Source organism: Propithecus coquereli, unplaced genomic scaffold, assembly GCF_000956105.1.
Source record: "Propithecus coquereli isolate 6110/MARCELLA unplaced genomic scaffold, Pcoq_1.0 Scaffold148, whole genome shotgun sequence".
Classification (NCBI taxonomy): Eukaryota; Metazoa; Chordata; class Mammalia; order Primates; family Indriidae; genus Propithecus; species Propithecus coquereli.
The window spans coordinates 1,676,081-1,698,440 of NW_012139191.1; the positions used below are offsets into that span (position 1 = coordinate 1,676,081).

Here is a 22,360-nt window from a genome sequence, read left to right on the forward strand (position 1 = left end):
ACAAACGGTTGTGTTATTTTAAAGATTTCTCTGGCGGGCATTAGTCACAAGCAACCAGAGAGATGTCTTTCATACCTGAGTCAACGCAAGGATTCAAACAGAGGAGGACACTCAACACCCAGGAACTCTCACACCTGTTTGTTGAAATATGCATTGCTCACAACGTTTCAGGTGAGACAGAGCGAACCGCACGGCAACTTGAAGCTACTATTCCCCAGTGATCCAGTTGCCCAGAGGGTGCCCTTCTGAGCGACAGCTGTAATAACACTTGGCTGCACACGAAGGGTGACAAGTCCCTCATTATGCCGGAGCTGGGAGTGGCTTTCAGACACCGTTTTACACTGAAGAGTATGTCATGGTGTGACCGGCACCTGCTTGTGCATGAGAAAGATGAGGGGAGGCTGTGCCCGAGTTCCTGGTTCTGGCCCCTCAACGCCAGGTGGCAGCTGGCATTCCCGGGCCAGCCCTGGGGCTCCTACAACCTGGGAGCCTCTGTTTCTGAAAACCCACTTAGCTCCCTGCTGGCTGAGCCTCTGAGACGACTGGCTATTGCGTTCAGTGGGAAATGATCTGTCAAAAGAAACTGCTTCATAATGCTTTCCTCCTCGGCGTGTTGAGAGGCGTGTTTTTGAAGACAGGATGCTTGACAAGAGAAAATGCCTTTCTTCATGTTAGATGTCAGCGTCTGTGGCTTTGGTGGAGCTGGCTCACGGAGACCAGTGTGTGGAGACTTTCTCCCAGAGCCCCAATCTCTGTGGATTCAATTCTCTTCGGCGAGGGTGCAAAACCCACAACTGGCCTTGGGTTCACTGAGGAAGGGGTGCTCTGTCTAGGAGCCCCAGAGTTGGGCCATTTTTGAAGGCACATTTACGTTGTGTTTTATATGAGAGCACAAATTATTTTAGTGGCATTGACACCAAGAAGGTATTCTTGAGAGTGACATCAGCAAGATGGTGGAATAGGACTTTTCAGCCCTTGTCCCCTTGCAGAAACATTGCTTTGAATAACTATCCATGCATGAAAATACCTTCACAAGAGCTAAGAAACCAGGTGAGAGCTTACAGCACCTTGGTGTAGCACGGAAATAGGCAAAGACTCATTGAAAAGGGAGGGAAAGTTTTACATTACCGGTGTTACCCCTCTGCCAAGCCCAGGCAGCAGCAGCAGACTTCACCTTGGACCCTGGCACCAGGCCCACCCTGGTGAATCTGGCTCCCATGCCGGCCCCAGCAGTGCAGACTCCAGGTCAGCACCTGCAGACCTGGCCGCTAGGCACCTGCAGCAGCAGGCCAGCACTGCAGACCTGGGCTCCAGGCCCACCTGAGGCTCAAGAACAATGCTGCAGAGAACATGGCAGTGAGAAAAGAAGGAAATGCTGTCCTTTGTGACAGCCTAGATGTAGTCGGAGAACATCATGTTAAGTGAAATAAGCCAGACACAGAAAGATAAACACTGCATGATCTCACGTATAGGTAGAATCTAAAAACGTCAAACTCACAGAAGCAGAGAGTAGAATGGTGGTGGCCGGGGGCTGAGGGGTTGGATGGGGAAATGTTGGTCAACGGATATAAAGTTTCAGTTAGATAGGAAAAATAAGTTCTGGATATTTATTGTACTGCATGGTGACTATAGTTAATTAATAACATATTGTATACCTGCAAATTGCTAGATTTACTGCAAGTAGATCAAGTACAAATTAGATCGACTACAATTAGATCTGGTACAAATCTACTACAATTGCTAGATCTATACTTGTAAATTGCTAGCGAGTAGATCTTAAATATTCTCATCACAAAAAATGATGTTTGTGAAGTGACAGACAAGGTAATTAGCTTGATTGAATCATTTGACAATGTGTACACGTATTCAGACATCACATTGCACACAGTAAACGTATACAGTTTTATTTGTCCATTATGTCTCAATAAATCTGGGAGAAAAAAGGGACTAATGCATTAAAAAAAGTGGGGAAGGGGGAGCTCTTGACATAAAATAATGAGTATTTTTGTTCTGGTTTGCTTAGAGGACAGTCTGTGTCAGGAAAATTCAAAATTCCAATTTGATTAAATCCACTGGATCTAAAGGCCAAATCCGTTGTCTTCTTAATGCCATATTTAATACTTTTATAATTTTCATGATGATATATAACGTTTAAACAAATGTAATTCTGAAGCAAACTATCATTCAACCAACCTCTCCCCTTGTGTTCAATTCCTAGGGCAGCTGTAAGAAATGACATCAAAGGTGAATTTATTCTCACAGTTCTGGAGGTGAAAAATCTGAACTCAAGGTGTCAGCAGGGCTGTGCTTCCTCCCCAGCCCTAGGGGAGGATCTTTTCTGGCCCCTTCCAGAGTCTGGTGGCTGCCGCAGTGCTTGGCCTGTGTGGGCTTATAACTCCAGTCTCCAAGGCCGGCACCTGTAAGTCTCAATCTGTTCTGTCTTCACCTCACCTCCTTCCCTGTGCATGGTCAGATCTCTCTCTGCTTCCTTGGTATAAGGATACATGTGATTGCAGTTAGAGCCCGCCTGGATAATGTAGAATAATCTCTCCAAGTTGAGATCCTTAATTACATTTGCTAAGATACCCTCCCCGCTTCTTTTCGATATAAGGTAGCATTCACAGGTTCCAGGAATTGGGATCTGGACTGTGCGGGCCAATTGTTAAAGCTACTGTAGTAGTTAAGCAGATTTCTTTTCCGTAGGACATCAAAACCTTTGTTACACGAATAGCCACTGGGGAACGCCAGGGGAGAGGCTTCCTAAAGTTGTCGAATCACCGATACCTTTCCTCAAGCCTGCTTTTTAAAGATCAATTCTGCGGATATCATGGGACTAATTTCTCTAGGAACACACTTTGGGAAACGTTGGTTTGTAGGATAACATACACACTGCTTGTCTAGTGTTCAGTGCTGCACTCAGTCTGACCCCACCCCGCCGTGCCAGACTTTCTCTTACCATTTCCTTACTTCAAATGCCCAGCTTTAGTGACAGCGTCCTGATCACTGTTCTCCAGACACAGAGTGTGCTCTCCTGCCTGCCTTGAGAGGATGACACCCGATGCGTCTGCGGCTCCTTCCCTCGCCATGGCGCCTGACTTGCAACACCCTGATCCCCTTCTTCTCTCTTCATTCAAGTCCTGTCCGCCCTCCAAGGAGCAGCTTTCCCCTCGTCTTCCTGGATCCCCCCCAAGCAGGGATCTCCCTCTTTCCAAATCTCAGCTTTGGTGTTGAGGCCCCGTGGAGCCAGTGATGATGAGCTGGCACAGCAACATGCAAAAAATTCCTTTTTTGTTTTACAGTGAGCCGCTTCAAGCTTAGCCCTTTAATGATTGGGTCTTTCCAATATAGAAACTGGAGTTAAAACAGGCAGCTATCTTCCGGCACAATGTTGGGGTTCCTCCAGAAAGTGGGTTGTTGTGAGGTGAACTTCATCTGATAATGTGTTTTGGTTAAAAAAAAAAAAAAGAAAAAGGAAAAAAAAGGTGGAGTCTGCAGGTGCGTCCCACTCACTTGGAATTTTATCATCTACTTCCTCGTGGTAGTCTAGTCTCCCCCAAAGTGGTGTTTACCTGCTCACGTCAGCCTCAGGGTACGGCTCCTATTGTACAACTCGCCCTCTGCCATGGTGCCTGCTGATAAATACTTATTAATTTCTTGGTTAATTATTTGTGATTTATTTTAAAAAATCAGATTTTTTAAGGGAATGCAGGGAAAAATCGTGTGAAATAATGAGGAACTCAATTCTTGATTTACTCAAGGAAATTATTTCTTCCTTTCCTGATGGTAGGGCAGTAACCTCTGTGGGAGAGTCTTTGAGATGCATCTGAAACCTGTCCTTTTATTAAAGCCAAGGAAAGAGGATAAGGAACATGCATAAGCAGAGAGTATTCTGAATTTTTAATTTTTTTTAATCCAGACCTGTTTCTTCCTGTCCATTGTCTTCCTGTCCATGCAGAATGTTTTCGTTGGGAACATATGGTAGGAAAGGGACTGCCAAGGCTTGGCCCTATAGTGTAGGGACTCAGTAATTCTCCTCCATGGGGGAGATTATTTAAGGGGATTATTTAAGAGTCAGGGCACACTATCCACTGGTTCCTTGATTTAATTGGACACTTGTAGGTGGGGATGACAGCTATAATCTGAATTAAATAAGTATCTACTAAGAAAAGAATCCCTAGCAACCAGATAGGAAGTAACGTTTGGTTTGGGTTTGACTTCAGGAAATCAAAAGTAAGCTTTATCTCTCTTAATTCTGTGAACAGGATCGTATGAGTCCAGGAAACAAACCCCCTCAATCTTCCCATCCGTTCCAGGGGAGCGTACGGTACTGGGAGGGGAGCACCCGCAGGTGGAGCTGAAAAGACCACTGGTGTCTGGCACAGCGGCCCACAGGCAGGCTGTGTGGCGGAGACGAATGCTCGGTGTGAGGCGCAGTGTTACTCATCAGAACAAGTAACTCGTCTGTGTTTGCGCTACGGCTAACAAGCACCCCATATTAAAATCCCCAAAACGTGTCCCAAAAGTCGCCATACATAGACAAAATGGGAAATTGTAGCTAAACGTACCTTTATTTACAAAATACTCATTATGGTACGTTTAGCTACAATTTCCCATTTTTCCCTATGCATGGCGACTTTTGGGACACCTTGTAGTACAAATCAGTCAACAAGAACGTTTTAGTACCTAATATCAACTTATAAAATCATGGAGCCACACCATAACCCTTGGATCTTTAAGAGAGTTGAATACAGTATTAATACAAGGGGACAAGACTCGACAATACAATACTAGTACAGTACTAATACAAGGTGACAAATTCAACAAGAATGAGTATTCTTATAATGGGCTGGAGAATAGTAAGCAAAATGAGATATAGAGGATAACAATAGTGTTTATTTCTGTTTTTGTTTTTGATTTTTTGTTTGAGTGCCTGATGTAGGACCAGTTGCTTGAAATATTTTATATGCATTATATATTAGTGTTCAGTATATAAATATATATTAGCTTTCAACACACCTATTAGTTTATGTAAACATATGCATATTCAATTGTGATTATTTATACATATTGTTTACATAAATATACATATTAGCGTGTGTACACATATCTATTAGCTGTGTGCATATTATCAAAGGCCAGCTGGGTAGCTGCTTTGCTCAGGTGCAGAAGCTCGGAGAAGAGGGGTTATGTGTTTACCTGCGGCCTCACAGCTGGGAAGTGGCTGGGCAGCCGTGAGACCGGCGCTGTCTGTCTCTTACGACCACACCGACCGGTCTCACCTGGTAAGCACTGCACCCTCCTTGGGTGTCAGGGATGTTTTGTTAATTGTGAAGAAATCATTATGAATGCAATTCTGGGCTGCAGAGCAATTCTCTGAGTCAATATTTAAACATCAAGATACCTCCCACCCCAACACCTTTGAGCCTGAAATTTAATATCTCGGGAGCAAGATGACATTAAAGCAGGAAAGCGCACCAGGAACGTAGGCAGCCGTGTTTGCACTGCAGAGCACCCCTCTCCGTTAAGGCATTTGAGGAGGTGGCAACCACCTTCATCCAATTTCAATCCATCCACCCTGGAAGCCAGGGGCCCCCCCACCTGCTTCCCCCCCAGGTGAATTCAGGGAGCCCGTGGGCTGTCCCAGCTCACACGCCTGTCACCAGCAGGAAGAGCAAGGCTGGGAGCGGCAGGACTGCAGCCCTGCCCCAGGGAGCAAGTGGGCGGATTATTGATGGAAATTCCGTGGGGAGATCTATTCCCTTGTGCTGGGAATATAACGTGAGGCAAAGAGGGCTGCTCCAGGTACAAAGCAAACCAACCCCCAGGTGTCCGCATCAGTCCTGGCCTGGGAAACACTCCCCTCCGCCCCCCTGCAGCCTTGCTCTGGGGAGTTGGAGCCTTTAAAATGCAGTGTTCTCTGCTGCTCCCGCGACCATCTGCTCACACATCTCCAGAGCGTTCCCAAACAGGCTCGCCCTCCTTCTCCACTGCTGGGATGGGCCACACTTCCCAGCAGAGTCACTGTCTACCCCGCACCTGCACCTAGGGCCTTTCTCGCTGCCACGCCTCTGAGCTTCTCTTCCAAATGGTCCCTTGCCTGCAGATCCCCCCTCTCTGCCCTCTGGGGGTGCAGAGGAAAGCCTGACACCCCCGTGTCAAGCCCCACGGCCTGACCCCAGGCCTGTGCCATCCCAGAAGAGACTCCCTGTCACTCTTGCCCCCTGCCTTGCCGTGATGAAACCCGTTATTACCAGAGGCTGATGAGAGGATGGGGAGCGGGAGGAGGGCTCCGGAGCCAGGTGGCAGCTCGTGGGAGGAGGCAGGGGAGGACAGTGAGGCGCAGTGAGACGGGTGGCAGTTGGTGGGAGGCGGGAGGCGAGTGGAAGGACTGTGAGGCGAGAGAGTTTAAAAATGTGTCTGTTTACTTTTGCACTTTGGGCTGGGGCACAGGTGGGGGGCTGGCTACGTTTCATGCTCCCTGTGGGAGCTGGGCCCTACTTTGGAGAGGTGGCTCTGCATGGGGTCTGGGAGAAGCTCCTGGGTGTCACCTGGGCACCCCACTGGCTTGGAAAGAGGGCCTGAGGCGCCGGGCACACAGCCCGTTGCAGGGTGTGGGAGCCTGGGGGGTGACAGAGCAGAGAGGCCGAGATTGGGGGAGCCTGTGGCCCCAGCGGATGGTGGTGGCAGGCTGCCTCTGAGTCGCCAAGCAGGGCGGGTGACACGGCGTGGTGACTCATGCTTGGAACAGCTGCTTTGCCTGTGATTACCTTCTGAAAAAGGAGTGGGAAATGGGGGAGGACCAAACTCCCCGTGACCCCACACGAGAGGGGAAGACACAGGAGGGCAATGCCACTCGGAGGCTTCGCCTGTGGCGTCGGTGCCCCCGAGACGGGGGAAGTGGAAAGCAGGTGAAGAAGGCTGGAGAGGACCTGGCTGCCCCAGAGCTGGGCTTCACATTGTCGCTGGCTCGGAAAGGCAAAACGAGTGAGAAAATTACTGCTGAGGATGTCATTGGGGAGGTCCTAAAAACTGCTGTTTTGGAAAGAATGACACTCCTGCTGCAGCTTCTGGGAGAAGACGGCAAGCTCTGTTTCAGCACCAGGGTCCCGCCTCCTCTGCCCACCCACTTTCCTGCTCTCCTGTTTCTGCCCGTCCGATGGCAGCGATATTGCCAACTCTCCTCTCGAACACGATCACGTTGGAAAAATCGCCCAATCCTACCGAGCCTCGATACCATCGTCAGCAAAACGGAAGCACCTATGGTGGGGCTGTCTCCGGCCGAACAGACACCCTCTCCTGGTGGCCGCCGGGAGTGGTTCAGGCTGACCATTCCTGAGTTAAGCGAGTAGAAGTGGAAGGCTGTGCGTGGACTGATATGGGAGACCACAGGCCTGGGCCGGCCTGCAGTTGACTGGCAAATCCCACCATCACTGTGGAAGAATAAATGACTGACGACTGGGCCCTCCCTCTTCCTGATTTCATCTAGAGCACTGATTTTCAGCCTTTCCATGGGGGCGGCTTTGCCCTCCCAGGGCAACTTTTGCAACATCTGAAGGCATTGGTTGTCACACCTGGGGGAGGGTGATATTGGCATCTGGTGGTTCAAGGTCAAGGTTCTGTTAAGCCTCCTGCAGTGTGCAGGACTTCACAGGAAGAATCACCCAGCCCCCAACTGTCAGCGGTGCCCAAGTGGAGAAACCTCCATCCAGATCTTCCCGGTGCCAGAGCGCACGTGCGGGTGTCGGGGAGGTGGGCTTCTCACCCACCAAGTCAGGTCAACATGGCCTCCACGACTGTGGACAGAAAGGAGGAGTCTGAGAAAACAAGCCTGGGCTCATTTCCATTTGAATGACGGCCAGCAATAACGTCTACGAACGTCAGGCACGATGAGTCTGAAATCTGCTCACGTATTTTGCTGTTTTGCGCGTCCCTGCGGGTTTTTACCAGTTAAGCGCTTTAACCACATGCCGGTTCTGGAGATGGTGAGGGAGAGAAAGGCATTTTTAGCTGGAGCTGGCTGTTAGGGTGAACGACCTGGGCAGTGAGTGCAGGGAGCAGCAAATGGAAACCACAGAAGCAAGAAAGTCCCCACCGCGAGGGACGTGCGGGGTGGAGAATGGTGAGCAGGCGGGGCGTGAAGCCACTTGCTCAGAGCATGGCCTGGGCGTTTCATCCCCTCGGCCTCAGAGCTGGGCTGCCTCCCATCGGACACGCCGGTAACCTCAACCAGGAAGCAGGTCTCCGGAGTGTAAAAGATGTTTTCCACTAAGGACAAGCATGCGCCCCACAGTGAGAAAACAACAGCTTTTCAGAGGAACATGGACAGGAAAGACTCTGCTGGCTTCTCTTTTGCTTTTTCTCAAGTGATGCTTTTCTGCCTAAAGGTGGGACTGAAGTGATATATTGTGTGGGGACTTCATGTGAATGACAAAGAAGTGTAAACGGGTCGTCTTAGCATCTACTCTGTTCCTCCCTCCCCATCCTGCAGGTAACCCAGGAGCCAATACACAGAGAGGAATACGCAGGCAGGAGCAAATCTGGCCAGTGTGAGCTGATGGGGACAGTGGAGGGATATTATTTAGCTCCCAAGGTCAGGGCAGAGTGAGAGAACCAGCCTCCAGGTCGGGCCTCCAGGACCTATTCCCTGAAGCACACGGCAGAACCGCTGGTGAGGGAGCGGCTGCTTCTGTTGGTGTCTGTGTTGGCAAATCAAAACCTGCCCCCCACGCCCAGCCCTGTAGCTCACCTGCAGGAGGGATCACGGTCCCGGGGCAAAGGAGGCTGGGAAACGTGCAAGGAGGGGAGGTGGAGAACTGTCGAAAGAGTTGCTGGGCACCCACAAGACTACGTGCAACTGTCGAAGAGGAAGGCAGAGGAGAAGAGAGGCTTTGGAGAGAGGACAGAGGAGAGAGAAGTGCCCTATGGCAGGGAAAGGTAGAAGGCAGGCTACCAGAAAGCAGAGGTGACAGGGTCCCTGGGGGGCTTCAAGAGGACCTGCCTTTTAAAGGAAGTTCTGTCTTTAGTAGAGACCTGGCAATGCTTCCAGGGTGGCTCTCATTGCAGAGCTCATTTAGATAACAATCAGAAATGAACTGCATCAAAGAGATGATTGAAAGTGTAGAATGGCAGGAACTGAGTATCAAGAGTAATGAGTTTGACTTTAAGTCAAGTTCCTTTTTTTTTTTTTTTTATTATTTTAAAAAGCAGATTGCCACAGGCAGCACCTTATTTGGATGTGTCTGGAGTCTCAGAAGCTTGACTAACCTATGTTCTCCTACAAATGAACCTGGAGAGCTTGTTTGGAGGTTCTAGCCAGGGAATGCAGCTACTCGTACACCATGGACTGAAGAATGGTCCTCCTCTTTAGGGGAAGGCTGTCCTCTTCGACTGAGTGTGCAGTTTTGGGAGGGATAGACGTGGAGCAGTGAGGGAGGAAGGGGACACCTGCCGAGGCAGCCAAATCATGGGAATCAACACTGGTGACCCATGGGGTGGCAGATGTGCCAGATCACCTTCATATTCTACAGTTGCTTTTGGGATGCCACTATAACTACCTGTGCAAGCGTCAGCCTGAGATTCAGATTTTATTATTTAAAGATCCTGAATTTCATTGGTAGGGAGAAGGTGCATTTTAAAAAGCACCATCTGGTGGGCCTGGTGTAGCTTCAGTTCCTGCAGAGGATAAAGTGTCATTTAGTGCCGTAAAAGCCCCATACAAAGAATAACGCTGCCCTGTGTGATACGGCACAACGTCCTCTCTGGCCCTTAACTCCCAGTCTAGCTACAGGGTCTGTTACCAGCCCTAAACAGAGGCCAAAGTCTGGGTGTCCACGCCTTCTTGGACCTGTGACTACTGTCCTTTCCTATTGTGTGAGGGGGTGACAGAAGTGTGCCATGTTGTGTTAAAATCCCCCATTCTGCCCAAGAGAGCCTGGGATGGGCATGCTGGCAGCAGTATGCTTGAGAAGGTGAGTGGCATCTTCCCCGTCGGGATAATTAGCTTATCCCAGCCAGCAGGACAGGACTAATGGGTTTCTTACAAAAGGGAGTCATCCTCCCATTCTCCCACTGTCAGGAGCCCCAGCACCTCTGGCCAAATGGGGACCCATCTACAATTCTGACACCTGCTTGCCCAGGCTCCTTGTCTTGGCTGTTGGGACCCAGGCTTTGTCCTTATAGGGAGGCGGTTTGGGCGCCAAGGTGGCAGTGATCTGCGCTCTGCTCGACTGTTCAGGTTTCCCTGGGCCCATGCTGGCCTGTTTGCCCTCAGATCCCTGCCCCACCCTTAACCTGCTCAGCTCTGCGTCCCAGGGCTCCTCTGTCAGCTGACGCCCAGATGGGCTTGGCCAGCGCGGACTTGCTGGGAGCCTGGAGGTTGGTGGGAAGGGAGGACCAAGGTATTTCTCTCTCCCTAGAGGAATCTCTGGCAGCAATCCCATCTCCTGTGTGGCTTCAGCTTCCATTAGACAGGTGGGCTGTAGTTCTCATTCTGTCCCCCTGCTCTGTCCCCCTGACTTAGGGGTAGTGGTCTCTGCCATGGCTAAGAAGGAGATTGTTCCTTGTCTCCTAGTCTTGCTTCTGGGCATTTCCGGTATACTGCTCAGCCCCTCTGTCCTCTGGTGACTGTGCAGCCTCCTTCCAAGCACAGAATGGAATTGTGTCCCCTCTACCTTAGAAGTTAGGTGTGCTTTTTGACTTGCTTTGGCTAATGCAACCAGTGTAGAAGTGACAAGTGTCATGTGTCACTTCGGGGTGGAATTCTAAGATGCAGTGTCGATATGCCATGTGCTCTTCCCACCATGGCCACGAGTATGAAAGCAGGTGGAGCGGGAGCTTCCGACTGTGGGTGCCCTGGGGTGATCCTGGCGTGTCCAGTGCACGGCTGACCAGTGTGGACAAGTGGCACGAAGGAGAAATAAATGTGTGCATTGAGCCACAGAGATGTTTTTGTTACTGAGCCTCACAGTGCCGACATACACACACCTGCCCATTTGTACCCTGGAGAGTAGAGGATTCTTTCCCTATAGTCATTCTGGCTGTGGACCAAAAATGACTCCAAACAACTGAATCCTGTACCTACCATTGTACAAACCTTAAACTCAATATGCTCGAATTTGAACACATTGTATCAGCTCCTAAAATGACTCCTTCTTCTGCCTGCATTTCCAGCCCTGGGGGCTCTTGGAAGCTCTGGCCAGGCCTCTAAGCTCTAAGCATGGGCAGCTTCTGTCCCTAAGTCCTTCCTCATCTTCCACCATATCCCACTGGTCACCACCTCTTTAACACATTTCAGGTCCGCCCTTGTCTGGCCCCCAGGACCTCTCAGCTCATCTGCTGCCCCAGCTCCTGTATACTTTGCCCCCTTTTGCCCAACCTGCAGTCCACCCCATGATGTCTTAGTGGAATTGTTCTAAAGCACCAATCTGCTTAAAAACCTTAAGTGCCTCCCCATTACCCACAGGAAAACCCCAAAGCTGCACACCAGCCCCTTTATGATCTGACCCTTCCTACTGATGCCCAGTGCTTTGCTCTTCCTCCACAGCTGTCCTCCCCCACCTGACGCGGGGTCCCCTGTCCTGGGGCCTGGCACTCACAGTCCCATTGGCTGCCTGGTGGAACCCTGCTCCTCCTCTGGGTGCCTTTTAGATGCAGGAGCACACTGGGGTCTGTGAAAGGACAGCCTCGCAGGCGTGCACCTCGAGCTGCCCTGCCGTGCAGGCTGCCTCTGCAAGAGCGCATTTTCCGTGCTGTAGCCGTTGCTCTCTTGCCTCCTTTGCCCCGAAATGCTGCACACGGTGCAGCCAGCAACTCCGTCTTTTGTCTTTCCAAGCCTCAACACAATGCCAGTGTTATAATAACTGCTCCATAAAAGAGGGAATAAATGATTAAAAACCACTCTGCTTTAATTGAGCTAATTTAATGCGCAGTGATTGTAATTGGTTCTCTGTCTTCATCTCATTTGACACCAGAAAATTTCAAATCCATGCTAAATTTGAGCCATTTCTTTAATAGCAGGAGGAATTCCCTCTATATCAAAGCAGACAGCCAAGACCTCTGAACACCTCCCAGAGCAGGTCCTTGGCTCTGGGCAGAGAAAGAAACCATGGCCTACTTGCCTCTCTATGGCTAGATAAGGATTCAGCCCCTGGAGCTACTCAGATAAAGCTAGTGCTCTGTCGTTTATTTGAAAATGATGCCAAGTTCCTCTTCTCTTTCCCATGTGGATGTGTTAGGTTGTGACATCAAGGTAGACCACACAGGAGGGGATGTCATGGGCAGAATGACTCATGAGGACAGCTGCCAGGGATGCTCTGGCCAGCAAAGGAAAAGCTCGGGGCAGGCATGCCCGAAAGAAGACGGTAAGCCGGAGACGGAAAGCAACAGGAAGGCAGCTCCTTTTGCCAAGATTCAGAGAGCCACGTGCTGCTCAAGTGGCCCCCACCTACTGATGCAGCAGTGCACTGCAGACAGGTGACTGATGCAGAGAAGGGACAGAAGTGGGACTCTGGGTCACCAGCAGAACCCTGGATGAGTGGGGGTCGGGGGGTCCAGAAGGGGCCCTGCAGCCTGGAGAGGGCGTCGGTGACAAGTCCCCTACCTGTACCCCCCATGCAACTCCATCACCACGCACAAGACCAGATATCTGATTCTGATTACAATACAAATTATTAATGGAACCATGTGTGAGCCCCCCTGTGCTGTGTTTCACACGTTCCCAGGAGCTCCGAGGTTGGGGATCAGTGATGCATCCACAGGCAATGACCATGAAGCAAATTACCTATGGGGATTTATGTAAGAACAGCCTACAAAGGTACTCTCTACAGATCGGGATTCCAGAGCCCCCAGGCTACCTGCATTCCTGTGGACATCTGCAATTTGTCACCAACTGACCGAGATTACAGTGCCCGGGACAGAGCCCACCAGCCCAGCTTCACCTCTGAGGACCACATGCTTTGGGTCACTACATGCTTATTTGCAGACATGGTTGGGAGCCTCCACTGGGATCAGGCTGTCAGTTTGATGTCACTCTGTGGGTGGGTGGAAAGTGCTGGTTACCAGTGGACAAGCTCAGAGTAGCTTCTCCACGGGAACATTTCTGGATACCCCATTTGGAACAGGGTTTCTGGTAGTCCAAGTAAGAAAATACCCATGTTGAAGATGCAAATAGAGATCATCATTTCAAAGGGTAGTGTTAAAAACAACTGATGGCCTTTGGAAGATTGAAACAACCCAAGTGCCCATCAATATCTGAGTGGATTAATAAAATGTGGTATATGTATGCCACAGAGTTCTACTCAATCATAAAAAGCAATGGTGATCTAGTACCTCTTGTATTATCCTGGTTGGAGCTAGAGCCCATTCTTCAAAGTGAAATATCACAAGAATGGAAAAACAAGCACCACATGTACTCACCATCAAATTGGTACTAACTGATCAACACTTAGGTGCTCACGTGGAAGTAACATTCACCAGGTGCCGGGCAGATGGGTGGGGGGTGGAGGAGATGGGTAAACTCATAACTAATGGGTGCGGAGCGCACTGTCTGGGGAACAGGCACGCTTGTAGCTCTGGCCTGGGCAATGCAAAGGCAATATATGTAACCTAAATGTTTGCACCCCCATAATATCTTGAAATTTAAAAAAAGGAAAAAAAAATAAAATAAAAAAAGAAAGTTTACAGCCCGTTAATGGCATGCCTGGTTTGCTAATTTTGAAAGCCCATGGAATCTGTCTGTGTTGAGGGCTCTCCTGACCTCTGCCCTTTTGCCTACTGGTCTCATCTTCGTTCCTTGGGATTCTGCCTCTTTCTCCCTTAACAGCTCCCTCTCTGGGGCTTTTCCTGTATAGTGTAGATGTATTTTCTATATATTTTTCTTCAGCGTGTTTTGTTCTTTCTCTGTCTCTTCTTCCACATCTGCTTTTCCTCCTTTCTCTGTTTTTTCCTTCCTTATCCTTATCATGACTCTCCTCATGTCAATAATGTGATATAAAATATTTTAAAGTATTATCTTTTATTTATTAAATAAATAAATTAAATATTTATTAAATAAGGTTGCTTTTAATTAAACATTTAAAATCTGTTAATATTTGCATGTCTTTTGCTTGCTCTTTAAAGAAATGACTGACGTTGATTTTTATGAGGTTGTTGATTAATGGGCTTTGATGGAGAGAAACGCTCCTCACCCTGCTCTGGAAGACGAAGGAGATGCCCCTTCCACACTATGGTATTTGCTTAGCCATTGATCACACCGGGACAGCGAGGGCAGTAGAATTGCTATCCAGCTCTAGTTCAACAGAGATGTTCTAGTAACCAGATGGTTCTTGCTTGGCAATTTAATAAGCAGCGTGTGCTGGCTCTGGAAACCCATTCAGAGCACTGTGTCCTGGGTATTCATGCTTCTGTTTATGTTTCTTCCTCCGGTGGCCATGGATTTGATGTTCCCATCCATTTTACTGTGCAGCAATTGTATGTTAATTCTTTGCTTAGCCTACTGATAGAGTCTCCTTACATAACTATGTATTTATTTCCTTATATATTTCCCATGTAGAATAAATATGTAGTTGTATATTTCACTATTCATGAACTTAACTTTAATGAAATGTTTAGTGTATTGACCACATGATTAGCATTTCCTAGCATCTAGAAGAGTTACTGCACATCTAACATATTTTATAATGTTTTGCATCCTTGTAAGGATCAGTGAACCTGTACGCTGGATATGATTCCAAAGTCTGTTCTCAAACTGTAAATTTCCCTAGGCATTGAAAAATATCTGTGTAATCTTTTTCATAAAGGCAAAGCAAATTAGAAGAACAGCTGTACCCTTTCTTCTACCCAAGGATGTGGAATTCAATTTTGATAGAATTTTCTTAAGACAGTGGGATCCTAGACCAAAGTCATTAGAATTGTTGCCCAGGCAAACCTGAAACCTAAAACCAACAAATAAGTAATCAGATGAAGAATTCTTATTTAAATGTATCGGGAATCCAATAGAGATAGAAAAATTAAAATACCTTTATCAGAAATATTGATCAATACAGTGCTCTTAATGTTTCATAATTCAGTTAGATGAGTTACAAAAGTAATATTCACTGAACCAGAATATCAACGTCTAACAGACGCCTTGTAAAAACTATTAGCATCACAACCCATGCACGACACTATCCGATTTACTCACCCAGACACTCAAGACTCAGTTCACGGACAATGATGCTGGATTCTAAGCCACTGATCTATCACTGAGAAACTGTGGGTCATTTGTATTGGTGACTTTGGACTTAGAGATGGGAACTACATCTGCTCATGTGCTGTGGATTGTGAATTAGTGGGTGTTGTCCACGGCTCCACTCCATATATGACAATACAGGCTTGTCCCTTTTGGATGGTCCTGATAACCTCACCACTTCATTCTAGGTTTGAGGACAGCACATTCCACGATTTCAAGATGGCTTCACTTACACAGAATCAGTTTGGGTTTCCTCAAACCCACTGGTAGATTGTTTTAACACTTTTCCGACAATAAGACTAGAGGTAGAAAAGAAGGATGGAGCAGAGAGGAGGGCAGGCGATGACACAGAAAGAAGAGCAGAACAGAGGCGTGTAAGCGCAGAAGAGGATCCGTTCTCTACCTGGTCCCTTCGAGTCATCATTCACATGGCGAAATGCGCAGGCGATCAAGACTTAGGTAAAATTAGGCAGAGGTTTGGGATCGGGAGTTAAAGAATGCAATGTAAACAACTGTTTAACATTATCTTTTCTTGGTGTGGGTGGGTATATAGGGATAAAGGTTCATTGACCACGCTGCAGAGGAGCACTTGTATTTAACAGTCTCATGATTTGAGGAATAGTGGAAGGAAGCCGGTGTACAGTTACATGCAGGCAAGACTAACGGTTAATTCTGCAGGCCAAATTTAATAAGGTGTTCACGGTCCTAATGACAGTGGAGAAGGGTTGGTAAGCCTCCCTTGTAACTTTACATATGAAATCTAACACCAAGAGCAATTTTTATTTTTCAAAGGAAAAAATATGGCTTGTCTGTTTATTTCATATCCATATGGTCTTTAAAATTTAAACTTCAACATAGAAAATTGCATTTCTCATTTGCAGAAGGATTTATTATAATTAATTCCCCTTTTCTTTTAAAAATGCTTTGTGTATCCTGTTTATTTAGCTGAAGAGTGCAGAGCATTTTAACACTGACATACTCAAAAGTTAAACCATTACAAGCTACTTATGCCTTAAGCAGTCCATTTTTTAATAATTCTGTCTGCAATTTCTGAACTACACCTAAAAGGTTTAATTAACAATGATTCGTCATTCTTCCTTCTCCTTAGATCATGCAACCCATGGAATATATGTACAGGAAACTTCAGCTGACTTTGACTAAATCTCCTAAAAGTCAGGTTGAAGTTTTTGTGGGCCCCGATCTCCAATGCAGTGCTACACATAAAATCTATTTTGATTCTTCAGCTCCACCGCGGGTCACAGCTTCAGCACAGAATTTGACCCCAACCAGAACGAATTTTGAATAATGTGTAAGGTAACATCAACAAAGCGATATATGTTAAACACACCTGGGTTATTGTAAAAATGAAAAAGAAGGACAAATCAGATCATCATAAGGGGATGCGTCTTTTGCACGATTTTGTGTTTTTCCATTCAAAACCAAAAATATATAATAAAGTTCAGGTTACTCACTCATGGATTCTGTCAACTTGGCCATTGCTGTAGTTTCTTCTTTGTGCTTCTCCTGGAGGTGAGAAGAAAGACAAGTATATATAAAAACATCTTAGATATGAATTGATATAAGGGGTTGGTTACAGCTATATCTCTCTTCCTTCTTTTTCCTAGGTCAGAATTTGGTTTCCAATAATTAAATGAATAAAAAAACTCACATTATAGCTATTTTATCAGTCACTGAAAAGAGATTTTTAGGGCATTAAAAAACTTCCCATCGCTCTTGGAAATAAGCATCTGTCATACTGATCTTGGATATATATAATTGGTGACGCACGACCAGTTTTCAAAACCTCTTTGACACTGGATTTTTGACATCCATATGCCAATTTTTTTTTTGCGCTCTGTTTTCCCCCATTGAAGCTTTCTTGGTATTTTTGGAGCTGATATTTTTGTAGTCATTTGGTTTCTTTTTTCCAAAAATTGAAGTAGATTTTGTTCATCTTTCTTTGTCTTACTTTTTGGGTTCATGGAGTCTTTTGAAAGTCATCAGTTTTGATGGGTTTATAACCTTATCTATTTTGGGCTGAAAATATTTTGTTTCAACTGGGATATAGGTTATAACCCACTGCATCTGAGAGCCAGAATAATACATACAGAAATTCAATCTGTCCTAATTAAAAATGACTTTGGAGCTATTAAGAATAATGGTCATCTCTACTGAACAGTTCTCTTTAATGTCTTCAGATTTCTTTGAGGTTCTTTAATTTCCTTGGGTTCTAACATATGTAGTAACTGAAACATTGCCCACTATTATTTTACTTTTTTTGCAGCCTTGTTTTTCTGATTGTGAAACTAAAACATGCTCATTATATACAAACTGAAGAAAATACTGAAAAATTATAAACACGGAAACATATTTCTCTCATAGTGACATTCCGAGAGGAAATCACTGTTGAATTTTGATGAACACTTTCTAGGCCCATTTCTCTACCTGTAAATATTTACAGGTATGGAAATATAATCCCATTTTTATAGATATAGATATCTATACGATACATACAATATTGTAAGTGACTTTTTCACTTCATACCATATCATATATCTTTCTATGTCAGGAAAGGTAGACTACATCATCATTTTTTATTGATTGCATAGCATTCATCACTGGTTATGCCATAATTTCCTTAACCAGATCCCATTTAATTTACTTTGAATTTTTCACTATTTTATAAAATACTGTAATGAGCATTCTTGAACTTATATCATTGTGCACCTGTCCTGTTACTTACTGAGGATAAACTCCAAGGTTAGGTATGACTTGGGCAAAAATTATAAATGCTAAAAATGTTGACACATAGTATTCAGTTGTCCCACAGAGTTTATATCTGAAGGTGTATAGAAGTGTACGCTTCCTAACGTTCTTGTCAACTTGCCAGTGGCATTAACGCTTTCCCCCACCAATCTTTGCCCAACTGATAGGCAAAAAATGGTATGTTGTTATTTTATACTGTCATCTTTCTTCCTCTGACCTTTTATTTATGAACAACCTCAGCGCTCTGTCACAGGTAATCACTGTGTCATTTACTCTCGGTTTCACACTGTCGTGTTCCAGCTCCTTTATCATCAAAATTTTAGTTCTGAGAAGCCCAGGGTGGCATTTACTCTCCCCCACGGCCCTAGTACAATGCCAGGCATGTCACAGCAGCTCGGCTGGCACCTGAGTCGGTGTGTCATGGCTGGGGTGTTGTAGTGCAGTTCGTGAAACTGTTATTCATCCTCCTTGTGGCGCTCTTCCCAAACCAAAAGGGGATGCTCTGATCGGGTGGCAACAGCGACGTTGTACGTTACAAGTACCCTTGGTTTCCACAAGCCCTGTATTCACAACAATGAAATCAGGACACCGCCTCTTACTTAAACTAATAATTGCCCTTGGGAACAGGAGGAGCTAAGGAACTGCTATCTGCCAGCCTGCTGGCTGTGGCACTGCGCCCATGGTATTTAGCTACCACATGGCTCGTATCGAGATGCAGAGAAACAGCACAGTGTGGGCCAGGGGAGAGGGTGAGGGTGGCATGTAGGAGAGGCAGAGAAGACAGGCAGAGAGGGACTGTCACAGCAATGCTGTCCACACCAGTGTCCACGGTGGCTGCTTACTGGCCCACCCCAGCGAGCTGCGACTATTCAGGCATAAAAGTTGCCCCATGGCAGGATCTCAGTGGAATTTGTCCTTGATCGGTGGGAGCCTCCTTCTGTTTTGGTTTGCTCTGTCATTGGCTCTCAGTGTCGCCTCTCAGCCTAGCTCTGCTGTCTCAGTCCCTCCAGCTGCACCAAGTCCCCGTGCGTCCTGCTCTGTGACTCACTTCTTTGTTATCTGGATACATGTTCTGTCGGTGCTCACTCTGGGTCACTGACCTTTCCTTCTTGGCCCTCCTCTGATGGCGTCAGCAGTGAGACCCCCCCAAACCACAGGCACCCAGATTCCAGGCAGGATATAATCCCGAAAAAGCCCGGTCAAGTTTGTCTGCTTCCTTGTGTGTGTGTTACCACCTTACCTCTTGTGACTCCAAGGACCCTGTGACATTTTGGCCCCCCGTCTTGCTGTGGGGTGGTCTTTGTAGCTATTTTTATTCAGATGTGCAGGATATCCTAGCCCTAGAGATGTCAAATACTGCCTGGACCAGCATTTTCCTCTTCCCTGGAGTTAAATGGAATCTTCTGACATCAAGGGGGGAGGGGCCCTTAAAAATTCTAAATTTAGCTCTCACAGACTGACTCATCTATATCACAACTTATGGTGGGAATCATGACATATGTTTTTGTGTAAGTAGTTTAGTCGTTCTATTGGATGTCTTTAAACGCCTTATGTCCTTCCCTCATTATCAGAAAGTTGATGTTTGCAATTACACAGCGTGTACACCCGATAAAGCATTTACATTCCATTCTTGGTCCCAAGCAAATTCTCCTCCTTATTCTAAAGCCAAGAGTTTCCTCCACAGTAAATTTCCTGGTTGTTGGATTTACACTGCTGGGAAGAGATTTAGAATTCTAGCATATTAAAACTGGAAGAGATTCTTTCAGAGACTGTCAAGTCCAACCCCAGAGCGATGCAGTTGATGGCGCTGAAGCCCAGGGAAGAGTGTGACACGCCAAGAAAGGAATTCATACCAGCCGATCTCCTCCCTTTGTCAATAAGCTCTACCCTCCCAGAAATCGCAAGGTCTGCCACCCATGAGCCTACTTGGATGAGATTCCTTACACAGCAGTCCCGTGCTGTGTTGGAGTTTCCTAGACTTGCCATTTCTATGTTCTGTCTTCAAGTATTCTCAACTACAACAATGTCCCTAATTTCCACAAATGGCTGGCGACTCCCAAGTTTGTATATCCAGCCCTGACCTCTCCATTCAACTCCTGCTGCCCTCCTCCTCTTTCTTCCTCACCCCTGACAGTTTGCATATTTGAGATCTGCTCTTTCCTAGCTGGGGTCTGTTTAGGAGACTATTAACATTGCCTCCACCTGCCTCTACCTGCTCCGTCTCACAGGCAACACTGAGGCTTATCCTGAAATGGCCTTAAGGTCTCTACCGAAAACACACACCAGACCCAGGCACCCGCTGCTTGGAAGCCTTTGGTTCTTCTCTAGCCAGCAAGGATGTGTCCTCCTCTTCATCAAGGGCCCGCTGCCCGATGGCCCTGTCTCCTCCACACACGTCGCAGTTACGGCTACATGCAAGCCATGGCTGCTTTGTGTCTTCCTGCCTCTGAAAGTGCTTTCTTCTGCCTGGACACCCCAAATTCCACTTTATCCTTATCCTCCCCGAACTCAACCCTAAGAACTGCACTGGGCACTACCTGCTCCTTCCAGTTCCCCCTGTGGTGTCTGACTGTCTTTCCTGAGTTTTATTTCTAAGTATGTTTATGCATAAATGCATCCGAGTATCACACTGCGTAATTTGTTATGGGGCCAAGGAATCTGGAACCTTTGGCAAATTCAGGAGTCCCACCTCCCAATATCCACATCTGGAGGGTCCTGTCTGCCCAGCCCTTGTGCTCAGAGGCAGCGGGTGGTGCACAAGCCCTGGCCGCTGCAAAGCCTTATGATCCTGGACAAGTCATTTTATCAATACTTTTCTGGCCACAGTCTCCTGGGCTGCTCATTTCGAAGTGGTTTGCTGTTTGCCGAGGCCATCCCTGGCTCCCCTGCCCCTGAGGTCATCTGCCACATGAAGAGGATGCCTGAATGTGCTTCATTTGAGAGACTATGTGATTATTGGTGGCATTTTAAGGTGACAAAGACAGATATGCTTGCTTCAAGACCTTTTGTAAAAAAGATGTCTTTTCTTGGGGAGCCAAGGGTTTTTTTATGTTGGAGTTAATCATCTCGTATCCTTCTTTTAAAATGAAAAGGAGATCAAGAATACAGGGATCATACCTGTCTGGAGACAAGAGCTTCCTTTGGCCTGAAAATTTATTGTTCTTATTTACTGTGTCCATCCTGCTTGGATGTTCTCACGTGAGAGAGAGAGAGAGGGAGAAATAGAGAGAGGAGGGTAGTGTACAGGAGTTTGGCAGCCTGGGTCTAGAAAGGTTTTGTCCTGGCTTTACCACTTCTTAGCCACTTGCTATGAATTGGCCTTGGGAACCTTAGCTCTCTCCTCTGGAATGTGGGATAGGTGGCATTTGCGTTCCCTGGTTCAGGGCCCTGTTGTGAGGGGCAAAGGGGACACGCATGTAAGCACACCCAAGTGCTGTGTCCATGTGTGTATAATCATTATTCTGTTTGGCTACCGTGTGGGGCCAAGGGTTAGAACCTGTTCTTGCTATTTGAGGACAAATACTGACCTCTGTCATTTGTGCCAAAAATAACAGAGTAATTTTCCCTGAAGCTAACAAGACACAGGCTGCCTGCCTCTCAGGGGACTACTCATCAAGAGTGACAACAGCTGGTGACTATGCAACCTACAACAGCACTTGCATTTTCACCACCCGCCACCAGAATGCGAGGTTCCGGAACCTTGGCACACTGCTGGGATGAGGTGGGCTCCTTGGCTCTAGGAGGCACGCCACATCGTATTGTTGTACATTTAATGGAATACACTCACAGAAACATTCAAAGTTTGGGGGAATCACGGTGACATGTTTGAGCAAAACACATTCACAGATGCTCAAAAAAAGGTTAAGTGTCTTGTTAAAATCATACCAAACTCCTCGGGTAGTGTATAGACTCTCAGGGGCAATGGGTATTTAGTTTTCTTTTTGTCTAACTATATACCACTCCTGGGACAGTAAAGTTTCAGCAGTTTGCTCGGTGAGTGTGTATGCGTGTGTAATTTACACTCACACGTTTGTTTCGGCCAAGGAGAGCGTGGCTCTCTACCGAGACCATGCCAGATTTCTGCTTCTCTCGGGTTGTCTGAAATGACAGAGGTGTTTTTAATGAGGGCAATTATAACTGTGTCTGACTGCAGCTAAAAGCGAAGGCTGAAACACTGTGTGAGAGAGTGTGTGTGTGTGTGTGTGTGTGTGTGAGAGAGAGAGAGAGAGAGAGAGAGAGAGAGAGATGGGGAGAGGGGGAGAGGGAGAGGGAGAGATCGATTCATGAATGCAGAGCTCTGAGAGAGGGTGGAAAGTGCTTTTTCAGCTGCATGGGGCTCCCTCAGACAGAGGGCAGGAGCTGCCGAGC

At 46.9% G+C, this 22,360-nt stretch overlaps 1 protein-coding gene across 2 annotated transcripts in view; it reads right to left on the minus strand.

Moving 5' to 3' along the window:
• Nucleotides 1-22,360, minus strand: part of KCNJ6 (potassium channel, inwardly rectifying subfamily J, member 6) — a 269,851-nt gene that overhangs the window by 173,681 nt on the left and 73,810 nt on the right. The window contains exon 2 of one of the 2 annotated variants that reach the window (XM_012640090.1): nt 16,699-16,750. In XM_012640090.1, coding sequence (XP_012495544.1) covers nt 16,699-16,723 — 25 coding nt within the window. In that variant the 5' untranslated portion in view covers nt 16,724-16,750. Of the gene's footprint in view, nt 1-16,698; nt 16,751-22,360 lie in introns of those variants that run through there. The other variant, XM_012640089.1, reaches the window with a different exon arrangement.